Here is a 26,433-nt window from a genome sequence, read left to right as displayed (position 1 = left end):
CATGAAAGTGAAAATCTTTAAAGTGTAAGATTTTTCAGTTAACATAAAACTTTAAGTGATGAGATCAGGGGCATATATGTTTAGAGAAGCATCTACAGGGCACAATACTAAATTGTCCCTGAGAATTGCTTTACAGGTGGAGTCATTTACTCTGCATCTTGACTGGTAAGCATGAAAATGCTATGTGTGCAGAGCTTTAAGTGGCAACTGGAAACTTGAACTGGAGAACCAGAAATGCAGCCAAGGGAGCTGGGCATCGAGGTCACAAAATGGCATGAGACCAGTGAGGCAGGATGCCCAAAGGTGCTGGCTAGAGACCACCTCTCCTACCAGGGCCCAGCTTTGCACTTGGTGGACTGATGTTTTCTCTTAAAAGATTGTTGTGCATTTGCTATATGTCATACACTGTGATGCATTCTCATGTTTGTCATTAAATCTCCCATCCTAGAAGACAAATATTATTTTTCTCTTTGTTTAAAGAGAAACAGAGCTCAGGGAGACAATGTGACTTTTCAGTGGTCGCAGAGTCGCTACAAAATAGCAATCAAACTCGGGTCTTCTGATTTCAAATCTGGTTCTCCTTACATTATAGGACAGTTCCTAGAATCAGTTGCAACTGTTGTCTGTTTTTTACGAGACCTTAGCCCCCCTACCCCAAACGTGCGCATAGTGAAAGCAACACATTTATTATTATTTATGTGCAGGCTGCTGTGTGACACCAGGAAGCATGTAGTAGTAGGTAATGTTGCATTTTTACCAGTCTTGCCATCTAGCCACAGTTGCCCCTCTCTTCCTTCATACTGCCCCCCCTCAGGTTTGTCCCTCTCCTGCCATAGGTCTTCTGCTATAGTTTGAACAAGCCCTGCCAGCCCTCACATGGAGAGCAGTGAGAGGCCGAAGAGCAGTGGCTGGATGAAACAAGTATTTGGTGTGCACGTGTTAGCCCTTGGGGATTGAGTGATGAACAAGACAGATACTGTCCTGCCTTCATGGAATTAGGTGTTACAAAGGTCATTTCAAAATTAAAGAGGGTAAGTACCATGAAGTAGAGGAGGAGGTTTTTAGAAACAGTGTTCGGTGGGAGAAACCTCACCGGAGTGCCACTGACTACTGGGAAAACAGGAGAGGAGAAGGCTGCTGAGCACGGCACGTGGCTACCCTGGTTCTCTTTGTGGGTGGCCTCCTGCCTTCTTACGCCTGTTCTTGGCTGACTAATGAAATGTCATAAGTGCTGGGGCGCCTGGAGCCACTAACACTTATGTATCACTTCCCTCCTTCTCCCCCAAGCTCTGTAGGCCTTGGGGACTCAGATACTTTGCATATACACAGATAGACCAATACAGTTTGACAACCTGAGAAACCTTTGAGTTCATTTAGTCTGAGCCGTCATTTTACAGCCAGAACTGACTAACCTAGCATCACACAGGTGGCAGCACACAGGATCCAAGTCAGGTGAAATGAATGCCCCCACAACAGTCTGGCAGATAAACAACATGAACCATAAATGATGAGCTGGGTGCATGGTGCTTGAATGCCAAGTTCAGGCAGCTGAGGCGTGAGTGGCTGGGAGAGGGGTAGGTACAGAAAAGAGACAGGAAGCTGGGCATCCGAAGGGTCTAATAGAAAGTGACGTGCTTTGGCATTGAAATGCCATTGTGTATCTTTAGACATCCAGGCTTTTCCAAAGAAAAACAGGGATGCACAAATAGGTGAAGCTGACAACTGAACGTGTACAGATGCTGAGAAATGTCCACGTTGAAAAATGACAATTTTGAATTTTCATAGTCTAATAGAATTCCAATCTTCCTTGGGGAAACCGTTATCCTTATATCTGGAGTCATCTTGTTGTGTAGAAATTCATACTTATGCCTAAAGATTAAACGTTGATATAACAGAGCTTCAGCAATTCTGTAGATGGGCTGTTTACAGAACATTTTCAATTTTCAAATACTCCTATAATTATATCATTTTCTTTTATTAAATGACTATCAAAGTAACAGGCCATTTCTCAAACTATATATCTCTTTTCTAAAATGTGTCCTAAGAAACTTATATTTCAAAACTCTGTTTTTGAGCAGCTACTTAACCGCAGAAACTTAACATACAGTATCATAAACTCATATTGCATCAAAATTTGTATAGAAATACGTTTAAAAATGTGGATTTCAAGGTTGAGATGTGTAAATCCCTTGTAATAAAGACATTTGAAACAGGAAACCTCATGATCTTTCATGTAATAAATTGGGGCTTTTGGTATAATCTGTGCACAAGTACTCTGAGCCATCCCTTTCCTAAACTTTCAAACTAAGGGGGGCACCTGGGGGCCTGTCACCACTCAGTATTGTATAGCACCAGCACCCTCTCATGAAGGGAGGGTACTTCTTTGTGCTTTGAAAATGGCTGAAACCAAGGGCGGCCACAGGAATTTCCTAGCTCTGCCCCCTATGGTTGTTTGAAGTTCTGTGTGCCAGCATGCTGGTCCACATGGCTGGGGTGAACGCTTAGAATATGATCCAGATGTGTCGGAACAAACCAGCCTCTTTCCATCCCAGTTCACCTTGTTTTTTTCTTAACTGAGCAGTCAACAGAAACTGAATGAGCCCTTCCCTCTACTTTCCCTCTCACCACCAATAGAGTCTAAGACTATGAACCAAAAAATAACGAGTCCTCCACTGTTAAGAGACACACACAAATACCACCACCCACCCCCCTTCCCCAGACATCTTTCCAAGGTGGGACTACAAACTTCTGCTCTAGCACGGGGCTTTTCGCCCTTCCTTTTTCACTCTGTCTTGTGTTCCCACCCTTCTGTCTTTTAACCTCACCTCTCCCACTCCACACAGACTCCTCCTCATCCTGTATGCCCTTCAGTTGTTCCCTGCCCCTTGTTCTTAACCGACTAGGAGAGGAGACTGTTTTTTTTTTAGTATTACTTCAGGCAGAATATCCAAAAACAGTATGTGGCTCAGTGAACGGGATTTCTTTCATTCCTCAAGCTGGGTCTGAGGTTTAGCAGAGCTGATTTTAGTCTTAATATCTTACAGGAGGAAAGTTGCTCTTCTCACCTTTGCTTAGGCATGACAACATTTAACTAACCACGATGGAGGCTCCTGGGCACAAAACATTGGATGAAACATTAATAGGATTCAGCAAGTCGAGGATCAGAGGCCCCATAGTACCCACGGTACTGGGAAACTGGTGTGGTAAAAATTTTTGCAGTTTTTGAGATGGAGAGTGGTTGCACCCATGGCCTTCTAAGTCCGAAATGTCTACTGGCCTGGGCCTCATGGATTTTCCCAGCTTTATGGAACTACTCCAGTAGAGGATAGAATGCTTAGCGACAGAAGCAAACCGGAATTAACCATAACCATTAAGCCTCTGCCCACATCTACTAAAAAAGATGGAATTGGGGCTTCAAATCAAACTATTCATTTAGTAACAATGAAGTTGAACATAAATGCAAAACCAATCACTTAGTGGTGAAGAATGCTGTCTTTGGAGCCAGACTGCCTGGGTTTGAATCCAAGCTCTGAATCCATGCTGGTTGGATTATTGAACTGCTGTGGGGCATAGCTTTCTTATCTTTAAAATGGGATAATACAATTGTGGGAAGTAAACCAGATAGTATGTGTAAGAGTGTAGAACAGTGCTTAGCGTAGAATAAGTACTCCATGAATTTTAGCTATTTTATTGGAAGTACCCAGAGCTGCTTTCTCTTTCCATCTGGACTTTAGGGAAGGGGGCTGGAAATGAGTCCTGAAATATCTTAGCATATTTTAGAAAACATAACGTGGGCCTTAGTTACTACTAGTGGAAACCTCTCGCTCTGTTCTTTTCAAAGCACCTTTTAATCTTGGGTATCCAGATTTCACCTTACCTTGATGATGCAAATGTGTGCCTCATGCACCAGGAGAGGCGGTTTGCTCCCAGGTCTTCCTGTTTAGGGACATCTTCAAAGGCCACACCCACCGTGTAATCCAAACACTCGTCCACCTCCACCTCCCAGTAATGGCGCCCTCGGACTGGAATTAGGTTTCCCATGACAGCAACACACCTGGTTTTAGAAAGTAGAAGCATCTGTGATTTGGGGTGACCCAAGCCTGGCTGTGCAGGTGAGTGACACCAGCTGCTGGGGTCAGTCAGTAGGTGGTCTAGAAGCATGGAGGCAGGTGTTTGAACACCCACTTGTAAAGCAGCACGGCCCTAACTATTAAAGCTCACTTGACTGATGCTGAAGATTAGAAGAGGATTATTATACTGCTGGTTATAGGTGAGGAGGAGACAAGCCAATAGAAAAGGTTCTGTTTGCTTTTTACAGTGATTGGACTTTTATAGTAACAAAAAGGTTTGGTTCACTTGTTCATGAAGAAAGATTCTTGGATTGAGGACTTCCCTGGTGGTCCAGAGGTTAAGACTCTGTGCTTCCACTGCAGGGGGTGTGGGTTCGGTACCTGACTGGAGAACTAAGATTCCACATGCCACAAGGCGTGGCAAAAAAAAAAAAAAGAAAGGGACTGAAACCTAACAGAACACAGCACGGTCGATGGAACCGTATGCTTGAGGTTCACGAGCTGGCCAGCACTTGCTTCTGGTCTCCTTGTTCCCCATCTGCCTCTCCCCCTCCCTCCCCAGTTCACACTTCTTCTTTTTTTTTTTTTTTTTGCTGTACGCGGGCCTCTCACTGTTGTGGCCTCTCCCATTACAGAGCACAGGCTCCGGACGCGCAGGCTCAGTGGCCATGGCTCACGGGCCTAGCCGCTCCGTGGCATGTGGGATCTTCCCGGACCGGGACACGAACCCGTGTCTCCTGCATTAGCAGGCGGATTCCTAACCACTGTGCCAGTAGGGAGGCCCAGGGACTATCTTTGTCTCTTTACCCCCAGCACACAGCACATTGTTTCATGGGTCAACAGATGTACTGGTAACAGGATATTAAAATGGGACTCTAACTCAGCTTGGCTGGAACCCCAAAAGCCAAGACCGGAACAGTAGGTGGTAAGTACTCCCATATTACAATATGAGATGCTGGACCACCTACACAGGACTTTCAAAAGACATGGCCAAAAACTGGTTTTGCAACTTTTAGTGCAACACCAAAGGGTTGAAGCTGAAGATGCTTGAGGCTGTGTCTACCCAGAGAGCTGTCTTATAATCCACACAAAGAGTGAAGTAGCAGTGGCCTGGTCAAAGGTGTGTGTTTTCAGAGGACCACATATGAAGGAGACCCACCATAGAAATGCTGTAGATTAGAGGCTGCCCAACTCATGAATTATTGAAAAAAAGCCAATAAGCTCTTTAAGATTTGATCAGTTGCATTCTGTTTTTTTAACGCAGGTAAGGACTTTATTGCTTCTTAATCCTCTCTGTGCCCCCCAACCCTGGGTTGAGTGGACAGAGGCAGGAAAGGGTAAAGTTGTGTTCCACTGTACTGTGTGCTGTTCTGCTGTCACACGCTAACACTTACATATAGTAGGTATGTAACACACATGCAGTAAGAAGGCCAGCAGGGAGCGAGTGTCAGAGGAAGTGTCGGCTGCAGGACAGTCCAGGACCCAGGCAGGGAGGCTGGATGCAGTTTTCCATCGGTGGCCCCTCTGGCCCCCCTAAGAGAGTCCTTTCCTTCCTTTTAAGATCCTCCTGACTCTAAGACCAACCCACCGAGAATTCTTTTAATCCTGATTACCAGGAAGCTAAGAGCTGTGTTTAATGTTTAATCTTGGAAACAGAAATTAGCCCTTGAAGTTAAGCTGTGTTCTTTTTTTTTTCCATCTATCGCTGTGATTTTTCTATTTCAGTAGGGCATATTTGCCCCGTTTTTTTTTTTTTTAGATTTTTTTTTTGACGTGGACCATTTTTAAAGTCTATATTGAATTTGTTACAATATTTTTTCTGTTTTCTTTATTTCTTTTGGTTTTGTTTTGGTCACGAGGCATGTGGGATCTTAGCTCCCCAATCAGGGATCGAACACGCACCCCCTGCATTGTAAAGTGAAGTCTTAACCACTGGACCGCCAGGGAGGTCCCTTGCCCCCTGTTTTAAGTTTTCTTTAAGCATTTGGAAAGAAATGAGTTACAAATACATCATTTTGATCTTGAGTACTAAGCTCTGGAGATAGCGCAGATCCAGACAGACAAGGCGCATCTTTGATGGACGGCCCTCTCTCAGGTCGTGCACTAGCACGACCACCATTCCCTCCACCAGCTTTGGGCTGGTTTTTCACCAGGGCTTTTGTTAGATAGTATCACAGTGTGGGAGAGAGAGCTCTGGGCCAAGCACTGGGGGACCTGGGTCCTTGCTGCTCTCTCACGGCCTGACGGTGTGACCCTCCAGCCCTGGGATCCCAGGACTCCACCTCAGAGGCCACAACACGTCTCCTCTGCTGGCACCAGCCAGACCCCCTACTCCCCTCTCCCCAGCCTCCGCTCCCCACCATCCCCTCCCCCTCACTCATTTCTTGGAGTGAGCCTGAAGCCCCCTTCAAGGCTGCATGTGTCATAATCCAACTTTACCCGAATAACAGCATGTATTAGGCTGGTTCACAGACTGTTCAGGTGGGTGAGGGGCTGATATAGTACCTAGTAAAGCGGGTGTCGCTGGGGAGTGGCTTCCTGGCGGAGGCTTTCCTCTCACTTCGTACCACTGTAAGCCCATCTTCAGAAACGGTCAGCCAGGGATGGCAGGTGTGCTTGTTCAGGCGAAAGTAGCTGCCTGCGAGGGGAGGAAGCACACAGACACACACACCCCCAACAGCCAGTCACTCCTCTGCTTTCTCCACTTTGCGCTCCGTGCGGGCCGAGGCTTCACCACGCATGGCCGACTCAGCTTCCTGCACGATACACGTGAGCCTGGACTTTGCGTGGTAGTGACCCTCATGCTAATAATGGTGGCGGTTAACATGTGTTGGGGGTTACTGTGAGTCTAGTACTGAGCTAAGCAGTAACTCTTATCTCATTCACTCCTTATGAGTACCCAGGGGTTAGTATTTCCATCTTGTAGAGAAGAAAACTGAGGTGCAGGGTGGTTGAGAAGTCAGCTGGCAGATGACAGAACTCAAATTCGAACCCCAAGCCCCTCTGATTCCAGTGGCTGCGCCCTTAAATAGGAGGCTGTAAATACTTGCTGGTGAACAGGAATTTCTAACCTACTTGCCAAGAGGAATAGCAATTGAGGAAATTCTTAACGATCAATTTGACAAAGGTTAGCAGAATTCCACATTCAACTTTCAATTAGGGCAGCTGGGGAGAAGGAAGGAGATTGTAACCCTCTCCAAGTCATGGTTAAAACAAAGCACATCAAAAAAAAAAAAGGTACCAAATGGGTTTAATAAGAAATTAGTTTTTTTTTAAATACTTTGTTTAGGGACATAGTAACTCATTCTCCATCATTGTCTCTTAGTCAAGCTCCTCAGTTCCCATTCTGTCATGTTCATTGCTTCAAATTCTACTTCAGGCCTCGCCATCAAGCTGTTCACTTTTTTTTTTTCTTTTTTGGCTGCGTTGGGTCTTGGTTGCTGTGCACGGGCTTTCTCTAGTTGCAACGAGCGGGGGCTACTCTTCATTGTGGTGCGCAGGCTTCTCATTGCGGTGGCTTGTCTTGTTACAGAGCACAGGGTCTAGGCGCGCGGGCTTCAGTAGTTGTGGCTCATGGGCTCTAGAGCGCATGTTCAGTAGTTGTGGTGCACGGGCTTAGTTGCTCCGTGGCATGTGGGATCTTCCCAGATCAGGGATCGAACCTGTGTCCCCTGCATTGGCGGGCAGATTCTTAACCACTGCACCACCAGGGAAGCCCCAAGCTGTCCACATTTATTTCCACAATTCGATGCTCCTGGAAATTTCATTTGCTATCTGAGCGGACGGACCAGGGGGAGGCAGGTTCCCACCTTGCAGCTGACAGGCATGGCCCTTACTGCCTGCTCTCTAGGCCCAAACAAGGATCGTTTTTTTTTGTTGTTTTTTTTTCTGGTACACGGGCCTCTTACTGCTGTGGCCTCTCCCGTTGCGGAGCACAGGCTCTGGATGCGCAGGCTCAGCGGCCATGGCTCGCGGGCCCAGCCGCTCCGCGGCATGTGGGATCTTCCCGGACCGGGGCATGAACCCATGTCCCCTGCATCGGCAGGCAGACTCTCAACCACTGCGCCACCAGGGAAGCCCAAGGATCGTTTTTTGAACGAATAGATATGTCTTTTGCTGATTCATGTTTATTCAAGTTTTTTGTAAGTACACTCTTAACAAATTATTTGAACAAAGGAATTCAGAGACAATAATAACCAAGGGCTGACTGTACCTTTTGCTCTGTTCTCTTTTATCGAAACAGCCAGAGTTTGACATTTCAAAACACCAAGTCAGCACAAGAAATTAGAAATGCCAATCAACCAAAGGAAAGTTCCATCACAATATAAAAGAAAAACCTGAGTCCCAATCCCAGCCCTAACCCCTACCGCCTTCGGCAGCCACGTAACTTGTTTTTCGCATTTCTGTGGAAGGAACATAAGTGGGGACTAATCGCATACCTTTCCTCCTGGTATTGGAAATGAGGACAAAATGACCCTACATCCCTCAGTGAAAGATCCCAGCCAAAGGAACGATGTCCCCTGAACCCTGGGCCCAGGCTCCCTCCTTCTGCTTCTTACCTGCCTGTCACCCAGTCTGCAGCTGGCCCGAGCTGGGCTTGCTCTGTGAGGTGTGGGAAGAGCCACCTGGCTTTAGCACACCTTAGCAAAGCTTAGAACCCAGAGCCGTGGCAGTGCTGGGATAGCAGGAGATGCATGGAATGTTTCTAGTGATATCTCTGCTGACTCAGGACTTGAACATGAGATGTGATGATTCCATGATGTGCTGATGGCAAGTGCGGGCAGGGGGTGGGAGCTTGGCGTGGATGTGGGCACCCACTAAGGCATCCAGAGCTACGTTGGGCCTGTGGGTAAGGAGATGTTTGGGCCGATAGCAGGGAGATAATTCATGGCCCATGGCTCTTCCTGGGAATTTCATAAAGACCATGTCCCAGGGGTGGTGTTCAGCCTGTGTGAAATGTGCTTTCTGGGCCACCCAGGTCCAGTGTGACAAGCCTCTAGTCCACCTGAAGGTCATGGAGAAAAACCCTGAGTTCTAATGCTTGCTCAGCCACCCCATTGCTGTATGACTTGGGCCTTCGGTCTCCCCTTCTGTAAAATGGGACCCCAGGGCTTTGATCACCCCTGAGCCCCTTCCCAGCCTGATTTGCCATGTGTTCATATCAGTGAACATTTATCGATTTAACAATGAAGTCATAGCAGCCCTGGGTCTGCTACAAGGGGGTCACTTTGGGCCCAGAGAGTATGCGGCAGGGGTCACAGACCTGTGGTGTAGACTGTAGCAGGCTCGCTCCTTGCGCTGGGGCCCCCCACGTTGAGGGCTCGCACGTAGATGGTGTAGCTCTGCCGGGGCTGTAGCTGCACCAGGCACTCGCAGGTGGGAATGCCCACAACAGACCTGGGCAAGGAGGCAGCTGAAGTCACCCTGGGGCCGGGGCAGCCAGGCCCAAGCACCAGGCCTCCCTTTCAAAGCAGGGATTTTTAATTCCCCCCGCCACCACCCCTGTTCTCTGCCCTCCAGCAGCGGTGCAGGCAGGAGTGTTGACCCCTCAGTGCTCCCTCCCACTCAGGTCCACTTTCCTCATTTCTTTGTATTCCTTCTGTCTGTGGCTCTCTCCCCTCCAAGCTCCCCACCCCATGTCCCAGGCACCTTGTCTAGCGCTGCATGGCAGGGGCATGCATGCAGTTGAATCCAATGTGTCTCAGTCTGTCTGGTAGGGCCACAACCTCTCTGAGGGCAGGGGTCAAGTACCACTTACATAAGCACAGCGCTGGGCCCCTAGCAGGCTCTCAGTCTGCGTTTATGAACAAAGGATCTGGCTAGAGCTGAAAGGCCCACAGAAGCCCACTGCTATTAACCTCTTTGAGGGCAGCTACCTACTGGGAATAATCCAATTTATGTAAGTGGTACAATACAGGATTACAAGCCCATGGTTGCCACTGTCTGTACTCCTGCAGCTGCCAACCCCATTTCAGTTCAGTAGGAAAGAGAAGCCTTCAGGGTGATGCCCATTTACAGATACAACACCCACACCTGGCGAGGCCGGGATGTCCAGGTCACTCTGAGGCTACAGCTCTGGGCAGAGGGGCACTTTTACATATTCATTCCATAAGTATTTTTTATTTTATTTATTTATTTGGTTACTCTGGGTCTTAGTTGCGGCAGGCGGGCTCCTTAGTTGCAACTCACTGGCTCCTTAGTTGCGGCTCAAGGTCTCCTTAGTTGTGGCATGCAAACTCTGAATTGTGGCATGCAAACTCTTAATTGCAGCATGCAAGTGGGATCTAGTTCCCTGACCAGGGGTCGAACCCTGGCCCCTGCATTGGGAGTGCAGAGTCTAAACCACTGCGCCACCAGGGAAGTCCCTTCATTCAATAAGTATTAACTAAACACCTTAGGTTTCAGAGACTGTATAGGGAGGCCTTAGGGAAAATTAATGTAGTCTCTGCCCTCATAGAACTTACAGTCTAGAAGAGAGGCATTTCTCAAGCCATCACTGGAAGAAACATAAGATGGTAACCATGACAAGTTGACAGTGTACTATAGAAGGTATAGTAGGGGAGAGGTGACTTTTGAGCTGAACTCTGAAGAATGACGAGGAGGTAATTGGATAAAAAGAGAGTAGAAGAGTCTCCTACATAGAAGAAGCATGTGCAAAGGTCCTGTGGCAGGAAGAAGCATGGAAAGTAGGAGGAACTAAAATATGACCAATGTGGTTGGGGCCAAAGAGGGAGGGAGAGCTGGTGTGGTTAACCTGGAGAGACAGGAAGGGGCCAGAGCCGTGAAGGAATTTTGTCTTTTCTCCAGAGCAACAGGATGCCATGTTTAGGTTTATACTAGGAGAGTCAGCACCATCCCAGATCACCTAGGTCACTGACCAGCCTTCTGATGACCCCAATCATAATGGGCTGGTCCCAGGTATCAGGTGCCCTTAAAGTATCAGCACAAGTTGCAAAGGAAATCCAAACCATTCAGGTGGCCAGACCACTGGACTCACTGCCCTGCTTCTGAGGATCCCCAGAAGTAGATCAGCAGCCAAGGTCAGCAGCCCTGATGTTCTTGTGGACATATGGATTCTACCTGGGGCAAATGGGTGAGTGGGATAGATGGCCACGGCCCAAACCCTGAATTTAGCATGGAAGAATCTGTTGACACCAAACCCCTCTCTTCCATTTCTCCAGAGCTGGGTAGGTACACAACAGGGCAGCCCCTGGGACTTGGTGGCTGGTACCGGGCTGCCTGGTTCATTCCCCTTCCACAAGCTTCTGCACTGCCTGGTTGTAACCCAGAGGTACATCCATGTTTCCTCCACTGTACACAGCTGTAGATTCATAGGATCTGCAGGCCATTGTGGTCACTGAGTACAGCCTTCGTTTATCTGTGAACCCCTCCAGATCTCTGCCAATCAAAGGGGAATGTGAGCCTCCAGACAGCCTTCTACCATGGACATCATGTTCTTTGTACATTGAAATCTAATCTCTTTTACTTCTGCCTCTCACAGTCCTCTCTACTTCTTAAATTCCAGCTAGGTGGGTCTCCTGGTTCCTCCAGTACAGGAAGCTCACGCCTGCCCAGGGGCCAGGTGCTGCCTCCATCCACTGTCTCAGGCCTCAACCCTTCCCACGCATCAGGTCTCAGTTCAGACGTCTACTCTTCCAAAGTAAGCCCCCACCTCCACCGCATTCCCTATTTCATTGAGTTTCTTTTCCCTTCATAGCACTGTGTATTTTAAGCATTTGTTTTCTTGGTTTTGGTTTATTTCCCCCCACTCGACTGTTAGCTCTGGAAGGGTGGGGAATTTGTCTGTCTGGTTCACCAACGCCCACGCGCCACCTATGCGCTCAATACTTGTTGAATGAATGATGGTAAACCTTGGTTGTGCTAAGAAAGCAAACCTGAGGTTTACCATTTATTCACTCATCCATCATTCACCTTCAATGGTAGCATTCCAGCTATTTCTCACAAAATTAAGGTTCCTGTGTGACACAAATTCTGACCGTCTCTCCAGACTCCACACATTTCCTAAGCTGTGTCTCTGTGTCAAGGCCTCTGGTGCCCAGCCAACGCCCCTCATGACTCACTCAGTTACGCCCGAGGCTCCCGGCACTTCTGCCTGGGTCAACTCCACCGTGTATGAGTCCACAGGATTCAGGTTCCCAGACTCCCAGCAGATCAGCGCAGCCTCTTCACAGCTCCTTATCTCTTTGCTTTTCATAATGGGGGGACAAGGCGCTAAATGCAGGGGAAAGGGAGAGATGAACAAACCTGTTCACATCCAGCCCTGTGGTCCAGAGCATGGGCAGACATTGCAAGCACTCTCTTCCTACAAGAGATTCAGTGCAATAGAAAGCTATAGACTGAACATTTGTGTCCCCATCCAAATTCATATGTTGAAACCTATTCCCCAATGTGATGGTATCTGGAGTCTTTGAGAAGTGATTAGGTCATGAGGGTCAAAGGGGTTTATTATACAAGAAAACCCAATGAGCTCCCTTGCCCCTCTCTGCCATGCGAGGACACAGCAAAAAAGACAGTTGACTCTGAACCAGGAAGGGTCCTCACCAGACACTGAATCTGCTGGCACCTTGATCTTGGACTTCCCAGCCTCCAGACCCATGAGAAATAAATTTCTGTTGTTTATGAGCCACCCAATCTGTAGGATTCTGTTATAACAGCCCAAATGGACTGAGACACCAGGGAATCCCTTTCAGATGTTCCTGGAATGGAGGATGGTTGCAAGGTTCAAATGGTACTGTGTCCAAGAGCAGTACTTTTTGATATTTTGAGACCAACTGTGAGAAAATGTCCCTGCCATATCAGGCATATAGATTTGGTGTATTAAATGAAAGAAAAAAATGCAAAGGTATTCCTGCCCTTCCAAGTGAAATCAAGAGCCCTGCCACGTCAAGGAAGCCATGACTCTTGTGTCCCCTTCAGTGAAGGTCCTGCTACAGAAACAAATGGCCTCCTTACCTGTCATGTACACTGCACACTCACTGGCGGGGCTGAGGCCAGCCCTGTTCTGAGCTGTGACCAAAAATTCATACTGGGTATTTGGCACAAGGTTTGTTACTGAGCAATATGTTTCTTTGACCGTCATCGTAAACTCTGGGGAAAAAATAAAGACAAGTATTCAACCTTAAAATAGGCCAACTGGCTCCAAGTTCATTGCGCTGTAATCTATTTCCCCTGTAATGGATACAGAACTGGCCACCAATTCCTCCCATCTGTGTATGCATGCCCCTCGGCAGCGTGACTCGGCTGATCCTTCCATTGAGAGGTCTGGTCTTTCCCACTATGCCTTGAAGCTGGGCTTAACCATGTGACTTGCTTTGGCCAATGGGACTATAGCAAACATGGTACAAACAGAGATTTGGGAGGTGCTGGTGCACAGGGGCCTTGTCTTCTTCCTGCCAGGAATGCTTCCACTTCCATGGGAACAACCTTCAGCCAGCCTCCTGGAGGATGAGATCACATGGACAGAGGCCTCAGCCGTTGCAGCTGAGGCCCTAGACATATAAGCAAGGCCATCCTAGCCCATCCAGCCCTACCAAGCTGACCCAGACCAGAAGAACTGTCCAGCCAATTCAGAGAATTATAATAAATCATAAATGCCATTTTATTTTATTTTTAAATTTTATTTATTTATTTTGGCTGCGCCAGGTCTTAGCTGCAGCACACAGGATCTTCACTGTGGCACACGGGCTTCTTAGTTGTGGCATGCAAACTCTTGGATAAATGTCATTTTAAAAATTGAAGTACCTTTGATTTACAATGTTAGTTTCAGGTGTACAACATAATGATTCAATACTTTTATAGATCATACTCCAGTTAAAGTTATTATAAAATGTTGGATATATTCCCTGTGCTGTACAATATAGCCTTGTAGCTTATTTATTTTATACATAGTAGTTTGTACCTCTGAATTTCCTACCCCTGTTCTGCCCCTCCCAACAAATGAATGAATGTAAATATTTGTCATTTTTAGCCAATGTGTTGTGTACATGTGTGTGTTTGGGGGTGTTGTTACACAGCAAAAGCTAACTGATACACGTCCAAACATCCCCAGACTCTTGAAAGGCAGTAATAAGTCATTAATCCACTCTCTGATATCAGTTCCTTTATAACAAAGTGATCCATTAAAGATCTTTATTGATCCCCAGGACAAAGCCCCAACACAATGGCCTCTTCTGCAGAGAGTACCAACAGGGTTGATTTGTGGCAAAAACTGACTGATCGATCAGATCTGACTTTTTGGTCCACAATCTCCCTTTTCAAATCTCCCCTTCCCCCGCCCCGCCCCCACCCCCCGCCCGCCGCAACGCCCTCTTTAGTCCTTATTCTGACCACCCTCACTCTCCCTCATCATTGCTTAAACTTACTTTTCTCAAGGATTCCCCTTCCTTCCAAATCCCTGGGCAGATAAACCATCCTCCCCTTCGGCACATAGAACCCTCCACCTGCACGACCCGGTACAAGGAGAAGAGCTCTGGGCAGGGAGCCTGCGGACTTGATTCTCATCCTGGTTCTGCCGTAACTCACGGTGTCCCCACAGACAGCTCATTTCTCTAGGTCCCAGATTCCTCATCCATAAAATGGAGATCTCTAAATCCCTTTCCAGCAATCTCACTCTGACCCCATGCACACAGAACAGGCCCTCCCAGGCTGGCCCTAATCCCTGATTCCTTCAGATGCTCAGATGGGGCTCCTCTGCTCTCTCTCTCTTTTTTTTTTTTTTGGCTGCACCATGCGGCTTGTGGGATCTTAGTTCCCTGACCAGGGATCGAACCCATGCCCCCCTGTGTTGGGAGCATGGAGTCTTAACCACTGGACCGCAAGGGAAGTCCCCTCCTCTGCTCTCTTGACTCTCCCTTCTCAATAGGAGACTGGCTTATCTATTATGAGGGGTAGGCAGGTATCTCAGCCCTAACCCCAGGCCTGCCAGCTCCATTTCCCTGGGAAGAGAATGGGCCAAGAGCTGCCCACAGTGGAGGCTGGGGGCCATTCCCAGCAGCTGGCTCCATCTGGGAATGTGGATCAGATCAGGAGCAGCCCTCCCAGGCTGCAGAACCCCCCTCAGCCCCCATGGGGGTCTGCAGACTAACCCTCCAGATTCTCCCAACACAGGGTTGCTCTGAGGAGAGCCAGCCCGCGCTCACATGCCAGGACCTGCTAGAACCCAGCCAATCCAGCTGGGCCTCTTCAAGGAGGGGTGTCCCCACCCCTCTTGCACACAGTGCAGCCAGAGACTTATCCCAAGGACAACTCTGACCCGACGGCGGTAGATACAGTCCATATACCTTAGCCTGCCTTGTGATCCTCCCCAGTCAGGCCCCAACTTGCCTTCCTATTCCTTTCTGCCATGCTCACCTGCCTGCATCCCATCCTCTGTGTAGTTCCCAGATCGTGCCAGCTCCAAGGAGCCAGGTGTGCAGGTTCATCCTATCTCTACCTTCCCAACCTCCAGGAAGGCAGGGCCCTGGCCTCTGAGAGGCCTTAACTGTTTTAGAGCATGGTTCTGTTCCTGACAGAGCCTCACCTGCTCGGTCCTTCCCAGGTGAGCTGTCCTGCACTGGCCAGTAGGATAGCTGATAGCTCTCCACGGTGTCATCAGAGTATAAGCTCCAGCACACTCGGACTGAGGAACCTGTGGCTGAGTTGGGGGCCTGTGGGTTTATCACTGGAGCAGAAGGAGCTAGAAAAGGAAAACAGAGAAAAACAAAACAAAGGAGGAGCCTTAAGTAGAGGTATGAATTGGGAATGGCCCCTTTTACAGGACAACCAATCCCTCAATGCATCCTTGGGCTTTGGAGATGGAAGAGGCAGCCCAGAGTGGACAGGGATGGGAAGGCCAAACCCCCCAACCGTGAGCCTGAAGCAACCGGTATGTCCGTTCCTGCTTTGACCAATCCACACAAGCTAGAGGAGGTGGGGTTGGTGACAGCAATTCAGGCTGGGGTATGGTTTGTAAGTCCTGACCTAAGGATGGGTCCTCTGACCCTTCCACGCCATCCAAAGAGGCAGGACAGCCAGGACCACAGCACTACTGCCCTGAGCCCTGGAGTGAACAGAGGAGTGAAAGAAGCCTTAACAGGGATGCCTTGCTTTTTCTGGGGGACCCATCCAACAACTGTCTCCTTCATTATGATGAGAGAAGATTGGGTTTGGCCAAATTGTGCTTTTCAGAACCAACTCCTTTAGAGTCCATCTACTGAGTTAATTATTTTCTTCTCTGTAGGTTAATATTTCTGCCTCCCCCAGCCCCACACAGGCTCACCCACAACCAAGAAACACTCCTTGTTTTTCTTCCATAATTCTCCAATGGCAGCACCTCCCTCCATCCCAAGCTTTCAAGAACATCCTTATTTTCAAATTCTGAAACTGTTCAGTCCAGGTAAAACTTAAAGGAATGAACTCAGCCTTTCCTTGCTGGTTAGGGGCTGGAGGACCCTAACATGACAAAGGTGAGAAGAGAAAGAACATGTATCCCCACGTGATGGAGTTCAGGATGCACAGAAGATGCCTTCTATACCCTGCAGAGAACAGCCCCATCAGGGGATGCAGTAAGAAGAGGGATGGCTCCAGATGGAAGCAGGAGGGTGATGGTCTGCATGGGACCTGGACACAGGAGGATGAGGAAAAATCTCCATGTTTCTCAAGTGCTGACTTGGACGATAGTGCCTTTCCTTCCAAAAGACTGGGCCTGATTACTTGGGCAACACCATCCCTAGACCATCCAAAGGACTTCATAGCTCAGTGAAATCTCCCCTTGACCCAGTAAGTCTAAGAATGGCCTCCAAGATTTATAATTAAGGACATTCATTGCAGTATGGTTTATAATGGTGAAAAACCTAGAAACGTCTCGGCATCCAACAGTTGAGGATTAAGTAAACAGATTAAGATATATAGCCATCAGAGTGGTGTTGTAGAAGAATTTATCTGTGCGAGAAAATATTCGTCACAATTGTTTTGCTAAAAAAAGAAAGCAGATTATAAAACAATTCCATTTTTATTTTTTAAAAATCTGTATAAAGGAAAAACAAAAATGATATACAAAACATTGTTCAGAATGGTGCTGGGTGTTGGTGAGAAAGGAAAGGTGAGCAATCAGTAAAAGCTAAATTGTAGTATCATTCTTAAAAATAAGTTATCACAATAAGATTTTTAAGAGCTACCTGGCACCATGTGACATGCTGTACATACATTACCTTATTTATTTCCTACCATGTCCCCATGAGTCATGATTATGTCCATTTTACAGACAAGGAAACCAAGGCTCAGAGAGGTTAGGTAAGTTGTCCAGGGTCACACAGCTAGGAAGTAGCAGGGCTGGGATTCTCACCAGCTCCATAGGATTCCAAAGCCCATCTCTTAACCCTATGCTAAAAACAGCCACCTGGGAGGAACATAAATACAACAGTCGAGGAAATAAAATTTGGGGTACTTGCTTGGAGTAAATTAGAGTTTCTGGGGCCAGATGTTGGCACCCTGGAGAGTGAGGGTGGGTATTTACCCCAGGAAGGTCAGCCTCTGTTTTCACCCTTACAAGTCATAAAGACATAACCATGAAGCTTATGCAGCTGGTGGGGGGAAAATGCCTGTTTCTAAACCTTTATGATTTTTTTTTAGCCATCAAACTAACTCAAAGCTCAGGGAAACTGGTGTGAAGTATGCACACAAGTGAGATATGCACCTGGGATGGTGTTAATGGCGCCCATAAGCTCCTCCACATCAGAGAAGTCCAAGGTCTGGTCTTCAAATTCAGGCTGCGCCGAGATTTCCACATCTGTTTTTGTTTTCAGGAATTTTCCAAGTCTGTGAGTATAAAAAGACACACTAACGAGAATGAAGGGGCATTCTCCTCGGGGGTCACTAGTGATAAGCAACGAGGGCCTCTTGGATGAACTTTTATTTCCTTATTTTAACATGCTGCGGGCTGCCTGCTGGCATCTGCTTCAGTGACTGACCAACGAGGTCACCCATGGGGATGGGCAGGTTGGTTTACGCCTTTGAGGAGAGGAGAAGGGGTGGGGTCATGTCAGAGGGTAGGGGGCGGGAGGATGTCCACCTATGAGCCCCAGATCCACACCATCTGGAAGATCCTCCGATGCTGACCTGGGAGTTCCCACCCCACATCACCCCAGGCCCCAAAGACATACAGCCCCTCTGGGGCTCCCTCTCCACGTGGTCAAGTGCCCTCAAGTCGATGACCATGGACCAGGGCTCTGGGTCTCCTGCTCATGCTCCTGGCCGTCACAGGGTTTGTAAGTAGCAGAGGCACAATTTGTAACCATGTCTGTCTTTTGCCAAAACTCATGCTCTTAACCCTTATATTATTAAGCTTCAGTGTTCGTGTTGCTTTACAGACATTGTCTGATTTTATTCCCATAAAGCTATCCCTGTTTGTAGGTAAGGAAGGTGGGTCCTAGACTGGTTGGACTTGCCCAAGGTCATGGGGGTAGCAGGATCTAAACTCCAGTCTGACTCTATAACATGCATGCTTTCCGCAGCACACGGTCTGGGCCCTGGCCCAGCTGGGGGATGCTGGGGATGATCTCTGTTCCTCCTGCTGAAAGGAGGGGCTCAGAGAGGAAATCTGACCCTGGGCTTGCAGGCTAGGCCTCATCATATGCTCCCTTCCAGCTCTGAGATTCTAAGATTTGGTACTAGAGGGTCCTTGTGATCCCATACTGTCCTTCCAAAGCCAGTGCTATTTACTCGTAGGGGCAGACACAAAAGCTGAAACTGGGAGCATATAACCAAGTGGAACTGATATCTAGTTGGATATCTAGAGGTAAAAGGAACAGAAAAAGAAAATACATGTCAGAACAAAAGTATTACCTGTCAGCCATAGCCACAGCATCCTAAAAAGGAGAAAGAGAAAAAATATTGAATTGAATTTGGAAATAAATTTCTTTTTCAAACTATATAATAATATAAACATGTTAAAACTTGGAAATGAGTAAAAGAGAAAAATCAGCCATGTCCCAAGCCCTAAGAAAAATGACTCTTATGACACCTGTATAGTTTCTTCCCATTAACATTATGTGAGCACTTTCCAGGTTACAGATGGTCTTCTGGATCATCAATTTGAAAGACTGTGTAACAGTTCATTGAATAGAAACTCCATCGTTCACTCTACTGTTGGACATTTTGGTTGTTTCCAATTTCTCACCATCATAAATAACAGAGAAAACGTCTTCATATATATCACTTTCTCCACATTCTGGATTATGTCACTAAGCTACAGTGATATTGAGGAACCATTGGTTCAAAAGGTCTGAGTAGTACTGAGGGCTCTGATGGTGTCTGCCCACCTGCTGTCCAGCTTGGGTCACGGCTCCCTGGCTACCCCAAGCACGGCAGGAAGGAGGCACTGTTGGGCTTGGAGGGACCCCTGTGGCATGGCCAATGTAAAGGCTGTATTTGGTAACTAGGAAGCTCTGGAGGCTGAGGGCCCCTCCCTCACATACTGGACCCCACTGCTGCCCCATATTCCTGTGGGACCTTGTAAAGAAAGGAGACCCCAGCTCTGAGCTTGAAATTCCCACAGTCTGGCTACATGGGGACTTGGGGTCAAACTGAAGTGGATTTCAAGGGTATCAAGAGATGGATTTTTTTTTTTTTTTTTTTGCATGTCTGAGCTTATGAAGTGAGATGTATAATGGCTGCACTTGTAACTGGGAAACAGGAGGTGCCTTTTTAGCCTGGAGATCTTTCTCCCCAGACCTCCAGGAGGCTGTCTGAGATGGCCAGAAAAGTTTCAGAGCACTGTTTTTTGTTTGTTTTGTTTTTGTTTGTTTTAATTTTTGGCTGCGGCATGTGGGATCTTAGTTCCCCAACCAGGGATCGAACCCGTGCCCCCTGCATTGGGAGGCGGAGTCTTAACCACTGGACTGCCGGGGAAGTCCCCTCAGAGCACTGTTTTTGCCCCATTTCACGATGAGGGCACAGATCTCTGGGTAACCAGGACAGAGGACAGTGATGAGTCTCTGGTGTTAGCCAAGCAATGGTGGAGGGAAGGGTCAGCTGTGTATGAGCCTGCTTAGCTACTCATGGCGAAGCTGTGCAGAGAGACGAAGGATGTATCATCATGGTGATACATCCAGTGGAATCAAATGGATGCTGACCGTGAAAGTTGGTTCCAGCATCTCCAGGCAGAGAGGGGACAATCTAACCTACTCTAATCATACTTGTCATTGCAGTTCATTATTTCACTTCATTACTGACCTTAATGAAATCAACTTTCTCTTCATGACACATCTCCTCTATTGTTTCCATCAGTTCTTTGCAGGTTTCAAGATTTTCTCCACAGCTGACCAGCTGTCCATACAAGGCTTCCAGCTTCTCTTTCTTTTTCTCCCCTAGAGCTTGTATTTTTTCTTCGTATTTTTGAGCAAGTGTTTCCAAGATCTCATTGTAATGTGACTCAAAGTTTTTTTCTTGTCTTCCAAAATTCTCCTGCAAGATATAGTTGATCTCAGCCATCATTTCACTGCATGTATGTTGACTACAGAGTTATTTGGGGCATGAAAATGTATCTATCCAGAGATGTTTTAGTCCCTCCCTGTTGTCTTAACATTGCTTGCCAGGGTGCTGAGGTGGACAAAAGGGTAGCTAGGACCAGGAGTCTCCAGCTAGAACCCCAGCAATAATCTTAACAAGAATTACTGCTTTCTCTGCTGGCCGCATTTTGCAGTCCCCTTCCCCATACCCCACCCACTTCTGTTTTAGCCACCTCCCATCACCATGACAACCGACCAGGAAGATTGCCAGTGATGAGTCAGCCTGCCACTGGAACTTTGGACCTTAACATGAAGATGTCTGCCTTGGGAGAATCCCACCTATCTTTCCCTCCTGAGCTCTCAACATCTCGTAACACTCACCTCCACTCCCTGATGCTTGGACTATACAAACATCAGGATCACCCAGATTCTCATATCAACTAAGAAAAAGGTGCAGGGGAAGGGGAACAAGCCGGGTGGTGCTGCCTAATAGATGAGAAAAGGCAGGAAGGCAGAGAGAGGGTTGTGCCAGTACTTAATCCTGGAAGGCAGTGGGTAAGAAACATTAATTAAAGCATATCAAATCCTGGTCCCCGTAAATTAGATTGGAAGCCCAGGAGAGCTCTGTGGGTTCTGATTTATACCATCCTTATTAGATAACAGAGACATTTCCAAAGAAGAGGCTCTTATCAATCATTCAGGGAGTATTTACTGAGCACCTACTGTGTACACATTCTAAGACTTGCTCAGAATGGTGGAAGAGAGGGAAAAGCAGTAGGTGACCCCCACCAGTGTTGAGTGTAAAAGGAAGAGCTTAGAGTCCTCACTGAGGGTGAAGCTGCTCTGATCTGAGAGTGAGCTGGCAGTACAGAGGGTAGGGAGTTCTGTCCTGGCTGTTGTATACTTGCCCTCCTACCACCCACCACCCTATGCTTAGATGTAAGGGCTTCTTGTCCCTTCTCTGTGCCTTCCATAGAGAATTAGTGGAATAGCTGCCCTCCCTTTTAAGACTGGGGGTGGGGAGGAAAGTCTAGCTTCACGGGAAGGGGGCCCAGGGCTTAGTTCATTCCTATGAGTTGCTCCTGTTGATACAATCTGAGGCTGCATTAATAGAAGGAGAGCATCCACATGAAGAGAGGGGACACAGGAAGTCCTCTGGTCCTTATGTCTGGGCTACCTCATCTGGATGGCTAGGTTGCATGCTGGTATCACAGCAGTGGACTTCACACCTACTAGGCACACCCAGGGGACCGTGACATGTTTGGTGACAGGCACAGAAACTTATTGATCTTGTGAGAAATAGGTAACAGCCGGGAAACACTTATCAATGACAGGATGGGTGTCTTGCAATGCCTTATCAGACTGGCCCATGAAGGAGTCCCACCTTGTAGTAGGACCGGAGCTATAAAGACACCGAAGACCCAGCCCATGAGAGCTAATAGTTCAGTAGGGAATGCTGCCAGGTAATCATTTCCACAGCTGCATGCCCACTGTGCTACGGAAGGGCAGAAAGAGGGGTGAGGGAAGAGGAGCAGTACTGACACCATATGTTCCAAGAGAACAGATTCCTTAACTCATACCAGACACAGCTGATGGAAGCAATGTGTATCTGACTGGGTCATCAAGCGCGCTCTTACCTCCACCGTGATGAAAACCTCCTCCAAGTGACTTGCAAAATTTTCCATCTCAATAATCTGCTTTTCCAATTTGTACATGTTTTTGTGAATTTCATCCTATCAAACAAAGGATCCCAAGAGGACATTAATGCTATGTTCTCTCTCTCTCTCTCTTTTGTAGAAGGCATTTTAGATTTATTCCCTGCCTACATACTTGAGATTCAAATGCAATATCCAGAGAAACGAGGACTAGGGCGATCTATTTACCTTGGCACTTTCCAGTGCTTTACCGAGCGGGGTCACCTCATGCTCCTTGTGCTCAACAAGAACCTTCCCCGATGCTCTTATTGGAGTTTTGCAAGTGACACAGAAGACATCGGCAGCTTCTTCCTCGTCCTCCTCCTCTGGGATAACGTAGCACTCATACTCCTCACTGGCATGGCCGTGGGTGTACCGATAGGCTTCCCGCAAGTCCCGGCAGTGGCCTGCCGAGCCCCATGCCCCGAAGCCCAGGTCCTCAGCCTTCGCAGCCTCGCCACTAAGTCTCCAGTCTCTCTGCTCCCTCAGTGGCTCTCTCCCCATCATCATATAAGGAGGATACTCTGAAACCTCTATTCTGGGCGTGCTTTTGTCAATAAACTCATCCCCTAATTCGTGATCATCTTCAAGTCCATATAGATGGACAAGTTCATCCACTTCCTCTCCAAGGTCTCTCTGAGCCTTCCCTTGCATGGGCTGTCTTGGCTCATTGGTCATTTCGGCTTGAACTACTTCTCTTCTCATCTGAGTGTCTTCTTCTGGGAAGATCTGCAGTCTGTCTTCAGAGTCATACAGATCCATGTGACGAAAGTGGAAGTCCTTGGAAGCAGCGGGCCTGCCCAGCCCTGGTGCTTCTCCCGCCTCCCCCTCCATCGTAGCTCTGGGCAGCACTTCTGCACAAGCAGGATTCTTCCTGGACAGTTCTTAGTGGATACACTGGATCCTAGAACACAAAACCCCATTTATGAGAAGGTCGTTGCAGTAGATGGTCATTAAATTGGGCTCAACTTATTCACAATTTAAAACAAAAAATCATCTGAGCAGCTCAGTTGTAGTTTCACTTTAAACAATCTGTAAAGAAAGGTTTGCTTTCTACAGGAGGATGGGTTTCCTAAGCTTAAAAGAGACAGGAGAAATTATGAAAAAAAACCAAACACATAAATTGATTTGACTAACAAATGACCTGAAAAAACCTAAAAACCTAACAAATGACCTGAAAAAACCTAAAAATCTCAAAAGGCAAAATAATAGCAAGTGTTTCAGGCAATTATTATTAAACAAATTATATGAATTAATTGGAAAGAAAAATCTCAGTAGGTTACTGAGCAATGAGAATTTACAAAATAATTTCTTTTGCATATAATATTACCTGTACAAAAACATTTGGAAAATAGTTCATCCTTATGAGTAGCAGAGAACAAATGAGTCGATTCCATTTTGCCTTTTGATACCCAAGGCTGAGTAAGGGTCCAGTGAAGTGAGTACTCTTACATGTTGTTGGTTAGAATATGCACGGCCCCACCTTTCTGGAAAACAAGTGTGACAGCATGGATCAAGAGCTTTAAAAATGCTGGGCTTCCCTGGTGGCACAGTGGGACACGGGTTCGTGCCCCGGTCCGGGAAGATCCCACATGCCGCAAAGCGGCTGGGCCCGTGAGCCATGGCCGCTGACCCTGCGTGTCCGGAGCCTGTGCTCCGCAACGGGAGAGGCCACAGAAGTGAGAGGGCCGCATACCGCAAAAAAAAAAAAAAATACAGTGGAAAAAATTATTTCTATGTAAAAATGTCCACCAAAACCTTTTTTTATAATAGCCAAAAAAATTGTAAAGCGCTAATGATTAGGAGAATGGTTAAGTAAAGAAGGAAATGTACACCCTGTAGAATATAATGTAGCCTTTAAAATATTAGGGAGAGCAAATGATAGCTTGGAGAAAGACTTACTGTATGATACTAAGTAAAATAAACAGAGTACTCATTATGTAGAGACTATGAGGTCCACTATTTTAATGGAGGTACACAAAATCTAGAAAGAAAGAATAATAGTAGCAGTAAACACAATATTAGTAGTAGCTACTACATATTGAGCACTTACTGTATGCTTTTTCTGTGATATAATTGCTTTACAATGGTGTATTAGTTTCTGCTTTATAACAAAGTGAATCAGCTATACATATACATATACCCCATATCTCCTCCCTCTTGCGTCTCCCTCCCACCCTCCCTATCCCACCCCTCTAGGTGGTCACAAAGCACTGAGCTGATCTTCCTGTGCTATGCGGCTGCTTCCCACTAGCTATCTGTTTTACATTTGGTAGTGTATATATGCCCATGCCACTCTCTCACTTCGTCCCAGCTTACCCTTCCCCCTCCCTGTGTCCTCAAGTCCATTCTCTAAATCTGTGTCTTTATTCTTGTCCTGCCCCTAGGTTCTTCAGAACCTTTTTTTTTTTTTAGATTCCATAAATATGTGTAAGCATATGGTATTTGTTTTTCTCTTTCTGACTTACTTCACTCTGTATGACAGACTCTAGGTCCATCCACCTCACTACAAATAACTCAATTTCATTTCTTTTTATGGCTGAGTAATATTCCATTGTATATATGTGCCACATCTTCTTTATCCATTCATCTGTCGATGGACACTTAGGTTGCTTCCATGTCCTGACTATTGTAAATAGAGCTGCAGTGAACATTGTGGTACATGACTCTTTTTGAATTATGGTTTTCTCAGGGTATACGCCCAGTAGTGGGATTTCTGGGTCGTATGGTAGTTCTATTTTTAGTTTTAAGGAACCTCCATACTGTTCTCCATAGTAGCTGTATCAATTTACATTCCCACCAACAGTGCAAGAGGGTTCCCTTTTCTCCACACCCTCTCCAGCATTTATTGTTTGTAGATTTTTTGATGATGGCCATTCTGACTTGTGTGAGGTGATGCCTCATTGTAGTTTTGATTTGCATTTCTCTAATGATTAGTGATGTTGACCATCCTTTCATGTGTTTGTTGGCAATCTGTATATGTTCTTTGGAGAAATGTCTATTTAGGTCTTCTGCCCATTTTTGGATTGGGTTGTTTGTTTTTTTGATATTGAGCTGCATGAGCTGCTTGTAAATTTTGGAGATTAATCCTTTGTCAGTTGCTTCATTTGCAAATATTTTCTCCCATTCTGAGGGGTGTCTTTTCATCTTGTTTATGGTTTTCTTTGCTGTGCAAAAGCTTTTAAGTTTCATCAGGTCCCATTTGTTTATTAAGAGAGTAGATCTTAAACGTTCTCACCACACACATAAAAGAAAGGTAATTATGTGAGGTGATGGAGGCTGTAACTAACCTTATTGTGGTAATTATTTTGCAATAAATATGTGCATCACATCATCACATGTATACCTTAATCTTACTTAAAGTTATATGTCAACTATATCTCAATAAAGCTGGGGGTGGGGGAAGAAGAACCCCATTGCATAGAAGTACTGTCTCACCACGAACATTTGCTTTGAGCTCTAGTACAACATCATGGGGGCAGGGGAGGGGAATGAGATGGAGGGCAATTAGATCTGGAAATAGAAGCTGAGAGGATGGGAGGGTCACACTTCCAGGGGCTTCTTACAGGCCTGCAGCAGCAGCAGGTCTTCCGAGCTTAAGAGCACTTCTGTATTCACTCCTAGCTCCTGGCTGCTCTCTCTGCTCCAGGGGTGTTACAGGTCCCACCTGGTCAGGCCAGAGTCTCAGAAGTCCTGCCCCAGCACGCTGTGGGGCAACACGGAGTGACCTGGGAGTCTGCACTCACACAGAGATCACAGGTGACCCCACCATGTTCAGAGGCTGTGGCGCTGGGCGTCATCCTTGACACCGGCCCTGACTGTTCATGGGCCTGGAGGGGTGTGGATTCAGGTGGATTCAAGAGAACAGGACTGGAACTTCCCTGGTGGTCCAATGGTAGAGAATCCACCTTCCAATGCAGGGGATGCGGGTTTGATCCCTGGTCAGGGAACTAAGATCCCACATGCCGCGGAGCAACTAAGTCCACACTCCACAACTACGGAGCTTGCACGCCTCAACTAGGGAGCCCGCATGCAGCAAACTACAGAGCCCACATGCTCTGGAGCCCACGTGCCACAACTAGAGAGAGAAAAGATCCTGCATGCCTCAACAAAGATCCTGTGTGCCGCACCTAAGAGCTGATGCAGCCAAAAATAAATTAAGTA

At 46.9% G+C, this 26,433-nt stretch overlaps 1 protein-coding gene and 1 long non-coding RNA gene across 6 annotated transcripts in view; one reads left to right on the top strand and one right to left on the bottom strand.

Annotated features, from left to right (window-relative positions):
• The window catches only part of LOC132596813 (uncharacterized), a 33,448-nt gene extending 7,015 nt beyond the window's left edge, over window positions 1-26,433 (top strand). Inside the window, exons 3-5 of one of the 5 annotated variants that reach the window (XR_009562852.2) lie at window positions 11,596-11,730; window positions 15,847-15,954; window positions 16,309-26,433. This is a non-coding gene — a long non-coding RNA (uncharacterized lncRNA). Of the gene's footprint in view, window positions 1-11,595; window positions 11,731-13,487; window positions 14,276-15,846; window positions 15,955-16,308 lie in introns of those variants that run through there. The other 4 variants (XR_009562853.2, XR_009562851.2, XR_009562850.2 and 1 more) reach the window with 4 other exon arrangements.
• Window positions 1,591-23,103, bottom strand: FSD2 (fibronectin type III and SPRY domain containing 2). Its single transcript, XM_030878521.2, has 12 exons — window positions 22,459-23,103; window positions 22,213-22,308; window positions 20,301-20,531; window positions 18,912-18,934; window positions 17,764-17,885; window positions 15,610-15,765; window positions 13,044-13,178; window positions 12,152-12,302; window positions 9,334-9,467; window positions 6,576-6,708; window positions 3,878-4,054; window positions 1,591-1,869 (listed from the first exon to the last, which is right to left on the bottom strand). The coding sequence occupies exons 1-12, from the start codon at window positions 23,101-23,103 to the stop codon at window positions 1,617-1,619; spliced, it is 2,256 nt and encodes a 751-aa protein (XP_030734381.1). The 3' UTR covers window positions 1,591-1,616.

This window comes from Globicephala melas, chromosome 2 (genome assembly GCF_963455315.2).
Source record: "Globicephala melas chromosome 2, mGloMel1.2, whole genome shotgun sequence".
In the NCBI taxonomy this organism is placed as follows: Eukaryota; Metazoa; Chordata; class Mammalia; order Artiodactyla; family Delphinidae; genus Globicephala; species Globicephala melas.
The sequence above is the reverse complement of the archived record's forward strand: the minus strand, read 5'-3'. Positions and strand labels throughout refer to the sequence as shown.